The 19489-nt window shown below is 44.8% G+C and overlaps 1 protein-coding gene across 6 annotated transcripts in view; it reads right to left on the bottom strand.

The window, feature by feature from the left end:
• The window catches only part of CARS2 (cysteinyl-tRNA synthetase 2, mitochondrial), a 43253-nt gene extending 26505 nt beyond the window's left edge, over window positions 1-16748 (bottom strand). For 3 of the 6 annotated variants that reach the window (XM_053384422.1, XM_053384421.1, XM_053384423.1), the window contains exons 1-9: window positions 15947-16748; window positions 14640-14690; window positions 14039-14156; window positions 11251-11322; window positions 10914-11019; window positions 9732-9815; window positions 8624-8753; window positions 6379-6512; window positions 1797-1861 (exon numbers count right to left, since the gene is read on the bottom strand). In XM_053384422.1, the coding sequence (XP_053240397.1) occupies window positions 1797-1861; window positions 6379-6512; window positions 8624-8753; window positions 9732-9815; window positions 10914-11019; window positions 11251-11322; window positions 14039-14156; window positions 14640-14690; window positions 15947-16260 (1074 nt within the window). In that variant the 5' untranslated portion in view covers window positions 16261-16748. The remainder of the gene's footprint in view (window positions 1-1796; window positions 1862-6378; window positions 6513-8623; window positions 8754-9731; window positions 9816-10913; window positions 11020-11250; window positions 11323-14038; window positions 14157-14639; window positions 14691-15946) is intronic. The other 3 variants (XR_008329950.1, XM_053384420.1, XM_053384424.1) reach the window with 2 other exon arrangements.
• Between the last annotated feature and the right edge of the window lie 2741 nt (window positions 16749-19489).

Genomic DNA, 19489 nt, shown 5'->3' with positions numbered 1-19489 from the left:
GCACCTTAAGGAGTTTATTTTTTTCTTTAAGATGAGTGAAGAAAAATTACCCATCAATTACTGTGCCAACTAGCCCATCCAAAAGATTCCCCCAGTTACAATATACAACTGATTTGCGAAGGACGTGCAAAAAAATCCACAGGCAAACAAAATGTGGCCTTTGCGTTCCAAAGAATTTATCACGATGTCCTCTTCCCAACAACATGCAGGCATTTTTAAAGTTAGCATGGTGGACAAGATGCTAGCCTTGGGCCATGCTGGCTGAGGCTGAAGGAGCTGAAGTCTAACTACATCTGGAAAACTATGTATTTTCCCACCTCTGCTTTACACTTCCTACCGCTTGTTTACTCAAGACAGCAGGCCTGTTATGTTTAAGTGAAGCTTACTACCAGGTAAGCTTGCAGCCTTGGGCTGCTATCCTGAACACAGTTGGACTCACTGCATTGGATGGCGCTACACTGGACCTCAAAAATGTTGCGAGGACAAAATAAGGGAAAACGATGGCCTCCTCTGAGCAAGAGCTGGATAGAAATGTTGTTAGACTCAACTCCCACCAGGCCCAGAATCCCATGGTCCAGCAACTAGGGCCCAAGGATCCTCACCAATCCCTGTAACAAGTAACACTACATTTTAAAAAGCCTGTTAAACAGAACTTTTTGATGTGGTGTGAAGAACCATGGATACTGTAGAATAACCTCAAGGAGGTCCCCAAGGATTCCTTGGAGAATGAGTGCAATACAACTACAATAGATATACAGAGCCGTGTTCTCTTTGATACCTGTTTAATCCTCCGCCATCTCTGCTTAGACATAAATTCATGAATCAAAGGTAAAGGTAAAGGACCCCTGGACAGTTAAGTCCAGTCAAAGGCGACTATGGGGTTGTGGCACTCATCTTGCTTTTAGGCCGAGGGAGCTGGCGTTCGTCCATAGACACCTTTCCAGATCATGTGGCCAGCATGACTAAACCACTTCTGGCGCAATGGAACACCTGACGGAAACCAGAGCGCATGGAAACGCCGTTTACCTTCCCATGCTTTCGAACTGCAAGGTTGGCAGGAGCTGGGACAGAGCAACGGGAGCTCACTCCATCGCTGGGATTCGAACTGCCAACCTTCTGATCGGCAAGCTCAAGAGGCTCAGTGGTTTAGACCACAACGCCACCATTGTCCCTCTCATGAACCAATGAAGCTAAAGCAAGTGCAGAGTCAGAAGTAGAGCTGGGCGATGTCCAGAGCTGGTTTGAATTTCATATCATGATACTGTTTTCATAATTTTTGACTTGGTAATTGTGTGTGTGTGTGTGTGTGTGCGCGCGCGCGCGCTACGCAAAATTCACAATGCGGGGAAAACTGTGAAGGCAGCCAATGTCTCTACATAACTCCATCCTCATTTCAGACATCCTAATATCATAATGCTTAGCTGGTGATATATCATGATGATGAAAACCAGATATGGCCCAGCCCTAGTTAGAAGATGGGAATGCTCTTCTGTACTGAGCCTGCAATCCTAAATACACTTGCCTGGGACCAAGTCCTCTTGAACGCTATAGGACTTGTGCCCAAGTAGACATGCCCAGGGTGGCACAGGTAATCTCGAATATGAGCTGGGCCAGGCCTCAAGCATTCCTCCATCCCACCCTCTGATCTTAAGAGCTCCTTCTTCAAGTTTCTTCCTGTACAGGCCAAATCCACTGAGAGGAGCTTGATTTAAAAAAAACCCAAAAAACACATTCCCGGTGGTGGCAACTGTTCAGAGGATTCAAGTTAAATGGAAGTGTGTGCCAGTTTACAATACCTTAATGGTAATGTAGTTTTTCAGTGATTTTGACATTTTCTCACTCCCTTTAACATGCAGGTGTCCTGGAACGACAAAAGCAAGATGACTTTGCTTTATTTTCTGAGCAGAGTTTTTTTTAAAAAGACAAAAACAAGGTTAAATTATTTTTCAGAATAGCAGGAGCTAGAAAACAGTAGACCAGAGTCTATTTCACTCAGTTTGTTGTTCTATGTTAAGGTACAGAGAGGAACAAGAATTTTTAAAATATTAAAAACAGTGCTGCTATTTCTATAAAGTCATGTGCCTTGTAACTGCTTTAGGTTTAAATAGTTTGCATATTATTGTAGGGTTTTCCAGATATTGAAGCAACAGGGTGTAATATTCAACTAAGCAACCCTATTACCATTACTCAGTGCTAGGAGGAAAGGCCAATATTTTCTTTTTCGTTCCCTATTACAATAACTAAAATATTCTCAACACAACTAGCCCTTTAATTTGCAGCACCACAGATCAAAATCGCCCACCCCCAGGAAATTCTTCAACTAAAAAATTAAGGAACAATCCCAGGGCCCTATCCCAACAGAAACAAATGGGCTGAGACATATGGGCTTTGTTTCATTTGCTATACATGGAGCATTCATAAAACTGGGCCCAATTTTATGGAACCTCCTTCCAGCTGAGGTAACACAGTCCACCTACCCCTGACCCCAAAACCTATCAAAGACTTTTAATCCAGCAGGCATTGTAACTTAAGCTTGATTTAATAGTTTTAACCAATTTTCACCTGTTCGGTATTATATCTTCTGTATACCACGTAGGGACTATTGTAACCAAGTGTTATATACCGTATTTTTCGCTCCACAGGACGCACTTTTTCCCTCTTAAAATCTAAGGGGGAAAGTCTGTGCATCCTATGGAGTGAATGCAGGGGGGAGACAGGCAGGAAAAGCCCCCAAGAGCCGCACACAAGTTTCACGCGGCTCTTGCGGGCTTTTCCCCAGGAGGGAGAAGGGACTGACGCGGCCAGTCAGTCCCTTCTCCCTCCTCGTAGAAAAGCCCACAGGAGCTGCGCGCTCCTTAAAGGGTGCTCGGCTCCTGTGGGCTTTTGCAGGAGGTGGGGGAATTCCCATAGCTGCGCGCAGCCTCTCCAGCCGGGAGAGGCTGCGCAAGGCTAAAGAAGCCAAGGCAGCGAGTGCGATCCATCCTGCTCACTGCCTTGGTTTCTTTAGCCACGCTTCTTTAGCCACGCTGGAGAGGTTTAGCTCCCGGCTGGAGAAGTTGCGTGGCTATGGCAGAAGCCAAGACAGCCAGCGGGATGGATCCTGCTCGCTGTATTGGCTTCTTTGCTCTTTGGGGCTGGGGAATAATATTTTTTTTCTTGATTTCCCCCTCTAAAAACTAGGTGCGTCTTGTGATCCGGTGCGTCCTATAGAGCGAAAAATACGGTAAGCTGTTTAAACAAATCAATAATATTATATAAGCAAAGTGCCACTTTCAAGCCCAAGATGGCTTCCAAGGACCATTTTACCTCATTCTTTTCTGAGAAAAGGCAGAAACAGAAGGAAACCCTATCCATGGACAATACTTTGCAACAACCACACAGCATGACTCCACTGGGACCTGTATGTGGCAGGAAGTCGCGAATGACCACAGCACGTGTGCGGGCATCGTGTGTGACAATCTGCACACGGCTTTCACACAATTTCTACATAGAAGTGTGCTAGAAACATATACTGTGTGAAGTGATTCTTAGGTTTTGTTGTGCACCATTGTACTGTTAAATACACACACACACACACACACGAGAGAGAGAGAGGGGGGGGGAGAGAGTTGTGCATTTTCTCCACCAGCTCCTTCTACAAATATTTCAAGAGAGGCAAGCAATCTTGAATAGAGTCCCATTAATGAGCTTGCCCAAACTCTACAATCTGTTAAGGAACACTGACAAGTTATTTTCTGAAACTCAATAATAATTGCCTATGAATAATTCACATTAAGTTATGGGAAGAAGAAGAAGAAGAGGAAGAAATCAGTTAATGAATGCAACATGCTGGCTTTCACAATAGCGCCACTGAAAGGTAGAGATAAGTAAATTAATCAGATACAGGTAATCTGAACACCCAAATAGCACTCTACATCATTCGAAGCATGCACGTGTAAGAAAGTAATTTTTAAAAGCAACGTCTTAAACATAATGGAGTGAATATCTCTAGTAGAAAAATTCAGAATCTTTCAGCATTTTGATTTACAATATTAAGTAGGCTGTTGTATCCTAAATATATATGCAGTGGTACCTCTAGTTATGAACTTAATTCATTCCAGAGGTCTGTTCTTTACCTGAAACTGTTCTTAACTAGAGGCGTGCATTCGCTAATGGGGCCTCTTGCTGCCACTGCACCGCTGGCACACGATTTCTGTTCTCATCCTGGAGCCAAGTTCTCAACTCAAGGTAACTCTTCCAGGTTAGCGGAATTTGTAGCCTGACGCGTTTGTAACCTGAGGCATTTGTAACTTGAGGTACCACTGTATATATATTATAGGAACAGGGAAAACCATTAATCAGAAATAATCACTCAACTCTGCAAAAAGAGTAAAAATGGTCTGAACCAGGCTGCCTGCTTGTTGAAATTTCACCATTTGGGTATTTATTTGTTTCATACTGTTACAAGAAAAGGTAGCACTGAGATATTTAAAAGAAGCTAAATCTGCCCTCGCATCAACAGGCTTAAAATAAACCAATGCCTAAGACACATTCACAAATAAAGACACACATGAGGCAACTCTTTTTCAGAAGGGCTTGCCTTACTCTCGTCAATTCATGCGCACATTTTATGAGCACAACTATTCTCCTTACTTTTCCCACTCCATGAAGAGATGTGATGTGAAAATATCCCAGAATGCGCCTTCCTAACATTTGTGGTAGGACAAAGGCACCTTGGGCCCTGATCTGGTAACGTCCACATGAACAAGGACAGGGATATGTAATTCCCCTTACAGAAGACACCATGATCCCTCTCTCCCTTCCACTCCCCTCAGAGGGCCAAATCAAATGTCATGTGCCCCACCCGAAGGCTGCTGAAGAGGAGGAGAGCTTCACACAGGAGGGCACAACAGCCTCCATCTTGAAAACCACAAATAGAAAGAAGTCCACCTAAGAGGACTTGTCCTCTTTCTTCCCCCCACCACCCACAGCTTCCAAAAGGGCTATCCAGAGGGTTGGGGAACTTTCCTGAGCAATGTGGGGAAGAGCATAGGGGGGCAGCACTGAAAAGGTGACCCAAAATCAGGCAGAGGAACTTGTAGCTCCATTCATACAAGGTTCCTCTTCAAGATTTTGGGTAAGTTCCCACAACCACCAACAGCTCACCTCCTATCCCACACTGTTCGCTTGGGTCCCCCAACTCCAAAGAGGCATTAATGGGGCTATAGAGGGAGGTTCAAGGGTACCATTGAGAGGGTCTGTTGTTGCAGCTCCCCGATAGTGGAATCCTCTCCCCAGTGAAGTCCACATAGTGCCATCATTAACTTCTCTCTTCTTCCAGGCAGCTGGTGGCTGATGGTGATTTTGCTATTTCTTGATATTACTTTGCTGCTGAAGATCTGCTGCTGTTTTATTGGGTCTGTTCTATGGGTTATTGTATGCCTTTAATAATAATAATAATAATAATAATAATAATAATTATTATTATTATTATTATTATTATTATTATTATTATTATTATTATTTGTACCCCGCCCATCTGGCTGGGTTTCCCCAGCCACTCTGGGCGGCTTCCACAGAAACCAAAAATACACTAAAATCACACATTAAAAACTTCCCTGAACAGGGCTGCCTTAAGATGTCTTCTGAATGTCAGGTAGTTGTTTATCTCTTTGACATCTGATGGGAGGACGTTCCACAGGGCGGGCGCCACTACCGAGAAGGCCCTCTGCCTGGTTCCCTGTAGCTTTGCTTCTCACAATGAGGGAACCGCCAGAAGGCCCTCGGCGCTGGACCTCAGTGTCCGGGCAGAACGATGGGGGTGGAGACGCTCCTTCAGGTATACTGGGCCGAGGCCATTTAGGGCTTTAATATGTAACATACACAAATTGTTCTTCTGATTTGCTTTATGATCTTAAAATTTTGGAAGTTTGGACACTCCTTATGTTGCAACTAATAAATGGAATTAAAATCCTTATTCACAGATCACAGGATCCAAGTTCATATTTGTACTGAGCTCGGTCTGTGAGTCAATCCAATTGCACAGGCCACTTCTATGCTGCCACAGCTGATCCCTAGTAGGAAGATGGCTTGGAGAGGCTCCAAAATATTGCGCTGACTCATTCAGAAAAGCCCAACATAAACTTACACACATCCCATATTGCAGAGTAGTGCAATACACAAGTAACTTCTGTAGTCTCAATAAGCAAACTGTGTTTGTCAGGCACTGAGAGGTAACAGAAGAACAGATAAAGAGAATCAAAATTAAGTTACGACATGCGGTAATTATGTTCATTAAATGTTACCTTTAAAAACTTGATTTTGTCCGGATCGGCGTAACTGAATGAAATGGAATGCTAGGGACGTCAAAAGCAAAAAAGGGTTTATTTAAGCACTTACCAGAGTGTAGAAAATAATTTCCCCATTGTTCACACTGATGATAAACTTCACACTGAGCAATTTCATTTTCATGATGAGGAAATGCAAGATCGATTCCACCAGTGTGGATATCCAAATGTCCTCCAAACACTAGACTACAACAAAAGCAATCAATGAGTGGGAGTTGGGGGGGTGGGGAGGAGAAAAAAGACAGAGAAATACATTCCTGTTACAGTTCAGTAAAGGGAAGAATTGGGAGCCAGCTCTGGAATTTATTCAAACCACTGCATCAGCTTAAGTTTATCATACAAGGAATCATCTATATATAGGTTTTCTATTAGCCAAATGAAGTGTGTGTGTGTGTGTGATATTCTTTGATTTATTTTTTTCAGAAGCGCTGAAAAAAAGCACTGTATTTGTGTTCAATCCACAGGAGCAGATCAATAATGGCACTTTACCAATCTGTTCCGATCTCACTCCAAATAAGCAGAAAGATTTTTTAAAACATTACAAGGCAAAGCCAGTTTAAGTGGGGCGCCTTGCAAAGTGTGTTTTTCCAGGATTCTAAGATTGATTTCAATCGGCCGTGGTGTTTTTTGCAGAATAAGAGCAACAGAGGGACAGTCTGTGCAGTGAGTTTTTCCTCCTATGCAAGAAGTCCCATGCATCCCTGGGTATGCATCAGCAAATGTAATGTTTGAACAAGGCAACCACAGTTGCAACCAGCAGCAATTGTGCACAAGTGTTTCAATAAGGCAGAAGCAGATGCAACTGCAGCACAATAGTTCTGGATGTCGTCATTCATTATTGCCAAATTAACCAGCAAGCTGGGCTCCACTAACAAAGTGTTTGGAGTTCCATACAGTACGAGGTGCCTGTTCTCTTCTCCCTTGCACACATATAAAGGGATGGCATTAAATTGAGCCACTTACTTGAATGCTGCAGTACTTCCATTTACCTCTAGATGGAAGTGGCCTTACCCTTATTAAACACTGTAATCTCAGCCCCAAAGAGTTTAACTGAGACAGCAGAGGAACTGCAGCCTTAGTCCAGCTTTGTCAAAGACTACCTATCTCCATTGTCTCTCAAGACAGACCGAGGACAACAACACTGATCATTATTTTATATTGCTTATAGATATTTTATTGACTAAGCGGTTTACAATTTGTTCTCAGTAAAGAAAATATATTCAGCCAATTGCGTCTTAAAACTTTGCGTGTTGAGGACTACTTGTTCCGGTCCCTTGTTTTCCATGAACTACATTAGAAGCTGTTTTTGAAATGGCTTCTGAGTTGAAGTGCTTTGGGGGCCCCAATCCAGCTGAACTGAACAGACAGCATGAAGTGGAGAAGAGGGAAGCACTCCTAGGTCTACAAAGACTTGTCCTAGATCCCTAAGACATTTGCCTATCTGTCACCTAAAAATGATGTCACCTTGTGTGTTCCAAGTACAGATGCACAGACCGTAGGAGCTGCCATTTTGTTCGACATTCACCGCCATAAACTCCAGATAAGTCAAAGTAAGAAGAACCTGCTGGATCAGGCCAATGGCTCAGGATAGCTCAGTATCCTCCTCTCACAAGGGCTAACCAGATTGCTTGCAGGAAGCCTGAAGTCTGCCAGCTTCTCTCTGTTTCTACTCTGGCTTTGCAGACTGCCTAAAATAACATTGTACAGTCATACCTTGGGTTACAGATGCTTCAGGTTGCTTTTTTTGGGTTGCGGACCGTCGAAACCCAGAAGTACTGGAACGGGTTACTTCCGGGTTTCGGTGGTCATGCATGCGCAGAAGCGCTAAATCACGCTTTGCGCATAAGCGCCGAATCGCAATCCGTGCATGCGCAGATGCGGGTTGCGAACACTGCGGGTTGCGAACATGCATCCCGCACGGATCATGTTCTCAACCTGAACGTCCACTGTAAACCGCAGTTTAGGAATCACCGGCTTGGCTCCCCTGTAGGATCATTGCATCTCTCGTATTGGTGTGCTCTCCTGACTTGCCACGGTGCATCGAAGCAAGCGCAAGATGTGGGCTACAAAGGCATCAGATGTTACTGCCTTTAGTTTGCAGCCCTTCCACTCAGAAGAGCTGTCCTTAAAATGTGATTTCATTATTTGCTTTCTCCCTCAAACTCCAATTGCCATTAATTGTCACTTATTAAAAATTTAAACTGTTTTCAACAGAAGCCCTCCGTGATTCACATGTCAATCGCTTTCTAATGCATGCTCATAAAGAAACAAAGACGAAGAAGTCCAGACCGGCTGACCTTGATATCGTTGAACACTCAATATGCCAGCCAGGCCTTCCGTTCCCCCAGGGAGAAACCCAGCATGTCTCTTGAGGTTTGGCTGCCTTCCAAAGAGCGAAATCCTTCACGTTACGCTTATCACTGTCGGCTGCCAATAACAGGGGGTGACGCATTAACAAAGATGCTCGGAATGAGTTAAGTGTGTAAAAGAGATCTCTGCTATATTCCGTAAGTAATCTGGACAGCTTCATATGTCTCACTAGCGCGTCTCAAGACCTACCACTAGGCCTTAGGCCACTTTCAGTGCAATTTTAAAGGCCAAATATTTGGGGAGCGGGGTCACCTGAGGGGAGCATCACAAAATCACAGCAGGGGAATCAGAATCATAGAATTGTAGGAGTTGGAAGAGAACTCGAGGGTCGTCAAGTTCAACCCCCTGCAATGCAAGGAATCTCAACACATGGTCCTCCATCCAATCTGAAACCATACTGGACCCTGCTTAACTTTGCAAATGTGCTAGAAGTTTTATGGCTGCACCACTAAGAGGGCATCTCTGTGAGAGCTGTCAGTTTTTGTTTTCAATAAAAATGGACACACGTGGGTGCAGGGGTTGTCCAGAGCACCACAGTGATGTACTTATGGAAGCAGTTAGAAATAACCTGTATAAATTAAATTTAAAACTGGGGGGTCCCACAAAAGACCCTTTAGGAGCCAGATGCAGCCCATGTGCTACAGCTTAGTACCCCTGGCTTACACAGAACCAAGTTAAAACAGAGCTACTAGCCTTCTTTGAAGAAGAAGAAGAGTTTGGATTTGATATCCCGCCTTTCACTCCCTTTAAGGAGTCTCAAAGCAGCTAACATTCTCCTTTCCCTTCCTCCCCCACAACAAACACTCTGTGAGGTGAGTGGGGCTGAGAGACTTCAAAGAAGTGTAACTGGCCCAAGGTCACCCAGCAGCTGCATGTGGAGGAGCGGGGAAGCAAACCCGGTTCCCCAGATTACGAGACTACCGCTCTTAACCACTACACCACACTGGCTCTCAATGTATTATATACTTTTTGCATAGAATACATACAAAGCCTCCGTAATTCATGCAGAAGCCAACACAGCTTTTGTTAACTTACCTGGTTCCTCTTGGGTGTCAGGGTAAACCTGTGTTAGCTTTCCATATCTGTCTCCCCTAGAACGGACATCAAAATATACATTACCTGTCGGAAATAAACAGTTTGGTCTTATTACAAAGATGGAAGCGATTAGGCCTACTGATTTAAGGCAGGGGTAGCAAATGTAGAGGGATGCTGGTGGTGCTGTGGTCTAAACCACAGAGCCTAGGGCTTGCCGATCAGAAGGTCAGCGGTTCAAATCCCCGCGACAGGGTGGGCTCCTGTTGCTCAGTCCCTGCTCCTGCCAACCTAGCAGTTCAAAAGCACGTCAAAGTGCAAGTAGATAAATGGGTACCGCACTGGCAGGAAGGTAAATGGCGTTTCTTGTGTGCTGCTCTGGTTTGCCAGAAGCGGCTTAGTCATGCTGGCCACATGACCCAGAAGCTGTACACCGGCTCCCTCAGCCAATAAAGCGAGATGAGCACCGCAACCCCAGAGTCGGCCATGACTGGACCTAATGGTCAGAGGTCCCTTTACCTTTACCTAGCAAATGTAGTGCTCTACAGAAGTTGCTGGATCACAATTCTCATCATCCCTGAGGGTTGACTGTCCTGGCTGGAGCTGATGAGAGTTGGAGGATACCCTGTTGACTATCCTTGGATTAAGGGGAAACTCTATACCTGGGTTTCCCAAACTTGGGTTTCCAGCTGGTTTTGGACTACAATCCCCATCATCCCTGACCAATGATCCTGCTAGCTAGGGATGATGGGAGTTGTAGTCCAAAAGCAGCCGGAAACCCAAGTTCGGGAAACCCTGAGCTACACATTCCTCTCTATTCATGCACCCAGCACACCACCACACAGGGTACTGAACAGTGCCAGCAACCATGGGGAGATGGTACCCCTATGCTGATCACATAAACCAAGCAGGCTGCATGTGGAATCATCTGCCAAAGTGGACTGGCCCAAGGTCACTCAGTGAACTTCCTGGCTGAGTCGGGATTTGAACCCTGCTCTCACAGGTCCTCATCTGCCACTCTTAACTACTAGGCCACAATGGCTCAAAGTTAATAGTTACATTAACTCTGCATTTGCTATTTAACAGCTGTACAAGACGTATTCAAGGCAACGTGGGGGGGAAAAACAGACAAAAAAAAGTCTTCTACACTAATTAACATGCAATTGAATTGTTCAGAAGATTTACCTTTCGATGTTGCATAACCGTGCCCGCTAGCAATGATCTGCTGTATAAAAGAAATGATCTGAGGAATATTTTCAGTCACTCTCATATATATTGTAGGAGGTAGAACCTGAAAATTTAAAAGAAGTCATCAGCTTTGATTAATAAATGTGGACTATCAGGTTTAAGTGTTACCTGGTCAATAGAATAACAAAAAGAACACCAAGTTCACAGGAAGCATCAATGAAGTTGGGGAGACATAGGCAATTAGCTCAACAGACCAAGGAAGAGGTCCACCACTGTCCAGGCATCTTTTCCAACAAATAAAAGATGTCTTCCATATTAGAGGAAATATCTGTACCTTTAAAGCATCCATGTCTTGCTTGAAGTCCTCCTCATAAAAACGAGCAAGAGACTCTGGAGATATGCCCATCTGTAAGAAAGGAGCGCACAGCTAATTTTTTTTGATCTGTTAGTTAATAGCGAACTGAAGGAGAGAAAAGAAATCCAAGATAAAACCAATAAGGCACATTAACTGCTAGCCTGAGGAGCACAACAATCTTACATATCAAGGGAGAAGTGAACTGATCTTTTTTGGGAGGGGGGCATCCTTGATCTAAAGGTAGCTTCCATTTCAAACACAGAATTAAAAATACCCTCATTCATAGTCAAACAGAAATGACAGGTGACAGCTCTCCGGAGCCCTGACAACAACAAAAACCCCAAACGTTCAGGGAAATTCCTTGAAACACTTAATACTATTTCTCATTTCATTGAGATAAAAATAGATACAATTCAAAATGGGTCAAACTAGACTGGTAATGGAGCGATATGCCCCCCCCACAGCACACCCACTTGTTTTGATTACTGTTTGGGGCTGAGGTCTACAAAAGCAAGTGTTTATCATTTTGAAGGAATTCCCTTGGTTTTAGCTCCCTAGCATCACCAGAAAGTCAGCTCAGAGGGGGAATCACCACAAAACCAAATCGTATTGTCTATGTGACATCATTATGCTGCCCACAGGATCCCAGATTGTTTGGGACAGTCTTTCCCAGCCTGGTGCTCTCTATATGTTTCTAACCGCAACTCCCCATCAACTCCAGCCAGCACAAACACCAAGCTGGAGAAGGCTGATCTGGGATCATGCAGGAATCAGCCTGGGATTATTATTTTTTGCTTATGTTTTTAAAAGTATTTTTCAGTACTTTGGATCTTCCCCTTCAGAGCTGGTGGGAAAGAAGGAACTATGAGCGACAAGTAAAAATGTTAAGTACAGTACGGACGAAAGCTTGGCGGACCCCCGTATGGTATAAGAGGCACCATACGTCAACAACGCAAGTTACTACATTTAAATGTTCCAGAAATTCCCAGCATACAAAAACTGAGCTGCTCAATGCCAATATATTATGCCAAATGTTAGGACAGAAAATTGGGCAGATGGGGAAACAGAAAAAAATTACTGAATTGCAAGGATAGAACTGGTTTAACTGCATTTAGGTAGGTTAGCATTGATGGCACTGGGGTATCTGGGTAGAATTGTGACAGATAACTGGAAGAGAAGCTTTAAAATGTGATAATGATTTCCAGTCCTTGTTAAGTGGGAACCCTGGTTATTATTTATTAATTTAATTATTTATTAATATTATTTATTAATTTAACCATCTCTAGGTGGTTTACACAAAAGCTATAAAAAAATGACAATCACTACCACCAATAAAAGTTCCTAACGATGTGGTAAGAACACAAAACTGTATAGCACAAAGAAAAAACAAGCATTGTGCAAAACAAAATAAACATTAAGAAGTCCAGGAAAGTTTAGGTCCGGCATCCCCCAACTTGGCCGTCCAGCTGTTTTGGGACTACAACTCCCATCATCCCTAGCTAACAGGACCAGTGGTCAGGGATGATGGGAACTGTAGTCCCAAAACATCTGGAGGGCCAAGTTTGGACATGCCTGGTTTAGGTGAACATAATTTTAAAGAAGCATTCGAAGGTATTGCTGTTTCTGCCTCACAAATAACCCAAGGATGGGTGCTATCGCCAAGAAGGCTCACTTCTTAAGCATTGTCAACAAGTAACAACCAGGTGGTCACAGAACAACTGGCAGGCTCTCCTTTGAAGATCTTAAAAGATTGACTTGTTCTGTACCAGGGGAAGTAGTCTGCAGAATATTCTGGTTCCCAAAGTTTTAAATAACAACAACCAAACCCTTCTGAACATGGCTCAGCAGTTAATAGCCAGTGCACATCTTTCAACACTGATGTAACATGTGTATAGCTTGGTGTCCCACCAAGAACTATGGTAGCTGAATTTGGTGCTAGCTACAGATTCCAAACCAGGTACAAAGGCAGCCCCCCACAAATAGCACATTACAGTGGTCTAATTGTGAGGTTATCCATGCATAAACTACTGCAGCAAGGCTATCCCTCTCCAGGAATGGTTGCAAGAGTTAAAATTGGCAATGTGTGTTCTGAACCACTGATGTCACCTGATCCATCACTAGTGACAGTGATGGATCTCAGAGAAATCCCAAAATACACACTTCCTGCTTCAGAGGCATTCCTATCCAGCGCCTTCATTCCTTTATCACAGCTAACGCTGCCACAGCTGCATTACTTAACAGATGTTAAGGTAGGAGATGGAAATTTACTTCAAGAGGGACAGGCATGGGGACAGATCTCCTAACTGCAATTGAGAGAAGCCTCTCTCTTGTTTGGCTGAGGCCTAGCAGAACTTTTCACCTACAAAAAGACAAAGAGAGTTAGCAAATCTCCCAGATTTTGCTCCTGCCATGCAATACAGTCATACCTCGGGTTACAGACGCTTCAGGTTGTGTCTTTTCGGGTTACGGACCTGTGAAAACCCAGAAGTACCGGAACAGGTTACTTCCGGGTTTCGCGCACACGCAGAAGCACTAAATCACGCTTTGCGCATGCGCAGAAATGCCGAATCGCAACCCACACATGCGCAGACGCACCGCTGCAGGTTGCGAATGTGCATCTCGCACGGATAACGTTCGCAACCCAAGCATCCACTGTATCTGTTTCATTTCACAGCCTACCTAGACTGGCTATAATGCAAACAATACAATACAGCACATTTGTAAAATCTACTGGATTGTGAACCAAAAAAGGAAGCTGAACACTTACCTCACTGGCTCTTTTAATTATTTTATCATCTATATCTGTAATCCCCATCACCATGACGACTTCCTTTCCAAATATCTTTGTCAGTATTCTTCGAATTATATCAAATTTAACATAGGAGCTGAAAGAGAGGGGGAAAGGCACATGTATTATGGGCCTCAGCTAGATATGAAACAGGTTGGTTTTATGTTAAGTAGACATACTGAAGCTAGGATTTTATTTTATTTTTTGCTTCAGAAGCCTCAGCAGAAAGACAAACACCTTGTTAAAGCATGAGGCACAGTGACACATTATATTTTGGATCTCAGAAGTGATTTTTTCTCTGCACCAGGCTGACTCCACCCCCCCCCCCATCTTTTCTTCCAAGCCTCACTTGGGTGCATTTAACTACACTTCTTATTCTGCAGGATGCTGATATCTTGCACTTGGCTAACTCCTCAGGGTTACAATTCTAGTATTCCTGCTCTCTGCCGAAAAACAGCTAGATGCTAATGTACTCATAAGAAGCGTATCTACTACACAAAGCAAGAGTCTATACTGAAGCCGGCTGGTGCAGAACTAATTCCGACAAAAATAAATGAAATTTTAGCATGTGAAGGCTTACCAAGCATGACCAAGGTGTGCGTGGTCATAGACAGTAGGTCCACAGCTATACCTGTGAATAAAATTAAGATCTACTAAGAAAAACACCAGAAGGCGTTACATAATGATTAGTTTCAAAATTCACATCAGCCATTACACAGTTGAATAAGGAGGGTGAAGCACATGACCTCTGAACCCACTTTAGACACTGTAGCGAAAACTAATTCCGCCCCCCTGGAAAAAAACAAGTCTTTGTTAAGTAAACAATACAAGGTTCCTGGACTTGGTCCTTGCCCACGCTCCTTAACTGCTGCCTCCTCTGTCAAGTTTGCCTGAAGGTTTCTGTTATTCTGTTCCTGGCCTTGCCTTGTTTTAAGGGGGTATCTAACACCTCTATTTCCCCATTTTTAAACTCACACCTGTTGCATTCAGTGTCCCTGCTCTCCACCATGTCTCAGCCTTCCGCTTACTTGCACACCTTCTGAGAAATTGCTTCCCTACCTCTCTCAAAGTCTGTATCCATTATGCCATGGTGCAATTCTGGTTTCAACTTTAAAAGCACAGACCACGTATTGCTGTGAGCCAGATTACTGAGCAAAACTCCACAAATAAATCCTATGCACACCCAATTGTAAGTTCCATCCAACTTACTTCCACATAAAGCACCCAAGGATTGTGCCACAACTTTTGCTGGTTTTTAATATTTAGGTAAAGGTAAAGGGACCCCTGACCGTCAGGTCCAGTTGCGGACGACTCTGGGGTTGCAGTGCTCATCTCGCTTTACTGGCCGAGGGAGCCGGCGTACAACTTCCGGGTCATGTGGCCAGCATGACCAAGCCGCTTCTGGCAAACCAGAGCAGCACACGGAAACGCCATTTACCTTCCCGCCGGAGTGGTACCTATTTATCTACTTGCACTTTGTGCTTTTAAACTGCTAGGTTGGCAGGAGCAGGGACGGAGCAACAGGAGCCCACCCCGTCGCGGTGATTCGAACCGCCGACCTTCTGATCACCAAGCCCTAGGCTCTGTGGTTTAGACCACAGTGCCACATGCGTCCTAATATTTTAATATTTAGCTAGACCCAAATGTACTGCATTACTAATTACTAGTTCCCCTGGGAGCTTAGTTTCTAACAAACTACAACATCTCAAAAGGTGAGTTTTCCCTCTTCGCTGATGGGGGCGGGGGGCGGAGAGGAATCCATTCTATTTATCTATTTACCTATTTATTATTTACCTATCCATTTTACTGCTAGCTATGAAGGTGACCCGGCAAAGGGGGGGGGGTAAATTAAAAGGAATAGGAGCACAATTTTCAAAGTATTCTAACCAAGTCACCACATCCGCGTTTCGCAGGATGAGAGGCTCTTTCCTTCTGCTCAGGCTGTTGTACGCCTGGATGCCGCTGTCCCGGCCCGCGGGCTGGATCCACTTGGTCCCGCGCTCCGGACCACCGCTGCACCTTGCTCTCCGGGAAGCGACGCCCAGAAGATGCTTGCCTTCGGCAGCTGAAGCACCTTCGCCGGCTGATAGGCGGAGGCGGGCCAGTCTCCCATAACGCCTGAAACCCAGACGCTGCGAGCAGCAGGAGGAGGAGCCGCCGCCGCCGCCGGTGCGCCAAGGAACGAAGCAAGCGCGAAACATGCTCCTCGACGGCGGCACCCAAGCCTGGTTGGGGTGCTTTGGGTTTGGTTTCCCGGCTCCTCTTTACAAATCAGCTGCTTTGCGCCCAGGCCAGCAACGCCACGGGCTGCGGCGCCCGCATGGTCGGGCTGCAGAAATGCAATGAGGAGGCAGCGCGCCTCCTCCTTGGCGTAACGAGGGCGGCGCTGCGCGGGCGCCGGAACCGCTCGGAAGAGGAAAGGGAGACGCGCACAGCCTGCCGCGCCTGTAGCAACAGCCGGCGCCGCCTGTGCGGCTACAGCCAGAAAACCCAGCAGGAAAAGGAGGAGCCTTCTCTGCCTGAAGCTGGGAGGGGAAAGCGGAGGGAAGGAGGCGGCATTTGGGTTGCTCGCCGCGCTGGTAGAATAGCGCCTCGGCTGCAATAGCTTTCGCATTCCTTCCCTTCGTCTCTTCTTCCAAATCCCCTGCTCTCCCGGTTCCCACCGACCTTGGAAATAGCGCGGCCGTCCTTAGCAGATAAAAGTATAGCATCCGATGCAATGCGCGCGTGAAGTCCTTTCAAGGAGACTGAATTGCTGGGAAAGGGCGCCTGAGGCGCGTAGGCTTCCTTCCTCTCCCTCGCCCCGCGACATCCTTTTTTTTTGAAGTCGGTGGAACGGATCTGGTTAGCACCGTAAAATGTAAAACCCCCGGAGAGCTCCGAGCGCGGGCGACGGCGGCAGTTGGTTTTAGCACTAGCCTCGCTCCAGATCTACAAAGAGCAAGGTTTCCAATCTGAATGAGCATCGCACGGCAAAAGTTATTAAGAGGAACCAGGATCTTAATTTTTGGAATCGGATTTGTTTATTTTTTACAAAGTGCAAGGTATGGGGGAGGGGGGTAAATGTGAAAGAGTGTTATTTTTTATTTATTTTTTTAAACCATAAAATATAATTTTATTTATCGAAATGAAGCAAAACCTACAGTAATATGGGAAATAAGGCACTCGCTCTCAGTGGGAGACTGAATGGAGCAGCTGACAATCATGTGAGCCTCAGAAAGTGTGTTATTTGATGACTGCGGTACTTATTACTGTATTGCCTTGTAATTATAGGAGAAAAATTAGCCAGGATTCCTACAAATGCCTAAACATTTCCTGGTTATTAGTATTTTACATCAGTCCACTTGTTCCTTGGCAGAAGATCCACAGAAAAGGCTGATAGCTTTTATTGGGGTAGCCAATCCAGAATCTATTCTTGTCAATGGCTCATTTACATCATTTTGCAGCCCTTGGGCCTCTACAGCCGAGCATTTTTTAATTGAGTCATGTAGATGAGTATAAACATGTGTTCTGTGCTGGTTCTTTGTTGGTCCAATTAAGGCTGCAGTTCAAGACACATTTACTAGGGAGAAAGCTCCACAGAACGCAGTGTGACATATTTTGGGGTACAGAAATGGATCATGCTACAACAGCCAGAATGGCCTCTGAAAGTCCATTTGTCCTTGGTCTTGTCGATGACAAATTGGCAGTAGGTATTTGCCAAGTGGGGTCCCAACCAGTTGTTCTTGGTAACTCTTCCCCAAGATTGGATTTTACACTACTCCAGCCCCCAACACGCTATTGAAATCAGCATCTCCCAGCAACAATACAGTTTGGTTTTTTTAAAAGGGCACAATCCAGACGAAGGTAAGCATTTTTATCTTCGATTAAATTCAGTGGTAGTCCAAAATCACATGTACTTTTAAAAGTGCATTTAGTCATAACAAGTGTCTGCACAAGCTGAATTTGCCAGTATGCAATTGAATCTCTCATACACATACACCCCAAGTCAAGAAGCACCCACTGTTCGGCAACCAGACAAGGAAATGGGCCCACAGGTATCCTATCATTTTCTTCAGGATTCCTGAACGTAACCTGATAAATTTTCCTGCAGTCATGTCACCCCCCCCTACCCACACACCAAAAACTGACGTGACTGCAGGAAAATTTATCAAGTTACATTTGAGTTCAATGGGACATGCTCCCAGAAAAGTGTGTACAGATTTGCAGCCTTAGTCTGTGTCCAATGCTTTATCTTTGTATAACATGTTCTGTTTCATTGCATCCACAACTCTGTGTGCAAAAAAATAACGTTTACTGTAATGCATATAGCAGCTTAAGAGAACACAATTAAAAATATGATTTATGTTTTGTCTAAGTCAGCAGCATTATTTCTGTTAAACTGGAGTAAATGAGGCTAAATTAAGGGGCTAATCAACAGATCTAATTGCTAGTTAGGGAGGGGGGAGGCCACCCAAGTTGAGAAAAATCTTCCTGCCCCAAACTGTACTGTGCTGTCCTATAGACTCTGATTTATAGAAAGGGTACCAGGCTTTGCCATACAAATACTAACCCTGCAAACCTATACATCAAAGTAAACTCCACTGAGTTCAATGGAGCTTACTCACAGGTAAGTGTGTCTAGATCTGGAGCCATAGTTTCTCTTGAGTTCCAGAAGACTCTAAAGCACTGAGCATCGTTTTTAGGAAACCCGACTTCGTTTCGCTTTCTACCAGGCAGAACTAAAAGATGCAGGGGGGAGAGAAAGAGGAAAGGAAAAATAAACAAATTACAGGCTGCAGATTCCGGGAAGCGAAAGGCGGGAGAGGAAGGGGGGGAGTGTGTCTTTCATGACTTAACCAATGGGCTTCAATGATTTTTTAGGGGGCTGATGTGTGGGTGTTTCTTGCTTCTTACATGTACAGTAATAGCCATTGTTGCCTGGTGCAGAAAATGCAGAAAGGAAAAGTGAACCTTCCTGCTAGCCGGTGGAGACGTGGAAGACAACAAAGCACCGTGTCTTTTGGGAGAGCTCCTCCCCTTCTGCTACCAGCGAGATCCACCACTATTTGATCATGGCTTCAGCAGCGGCGGATCAGTGAAACTCTTATTAAACGAGCTTATTGGGGCAAACCCAGATCCCTGTTCTTGGCAACGGGTTGTGAAGGACATGGCATAGAATAAAAGAAGCTGCTTCCTTTGGAAATCTACCCCTGCTCCCGCATCGCGCTTTGGAGAGGGAAAAACCGAGCGGTTTGGAATGGATACAGATCCATGCTTTTAAGGGAAGGCATTTCTCCCACCACCCTCGCGGTTTTGGCGATGCTATTTCCAGAAGCTGAGCTAAGTAATGAGCAGCGAAGGTGGCTGCTGATGCATCTTCCTGACTCTCCTTTATGGTGGGCGAAGAGTTTGCTGCAGATCGTAATGGTCCCTGGTGATCAAAGGCAA

This window comes from Podarcis raffonei, chromosome 4 (genome assembly GCF_027172205.1).
Source record: "Podarcis raffonei isolate rPodRaf1 chromosome 4, rPodRaf1.pri, whole genome shotgun sequence".
Lineage (NCBI taxonomy): Eukaryota > Metazoa > Chordata > Lepidosauria > Squamata > Lacertidae > Podarcis > Podarcis raffonei.
The sequence above is the reverse complement of the archived record's forward strand: the minus strand, read 5'-3'. Positions and strand labels throughout refer to the sequence as shown.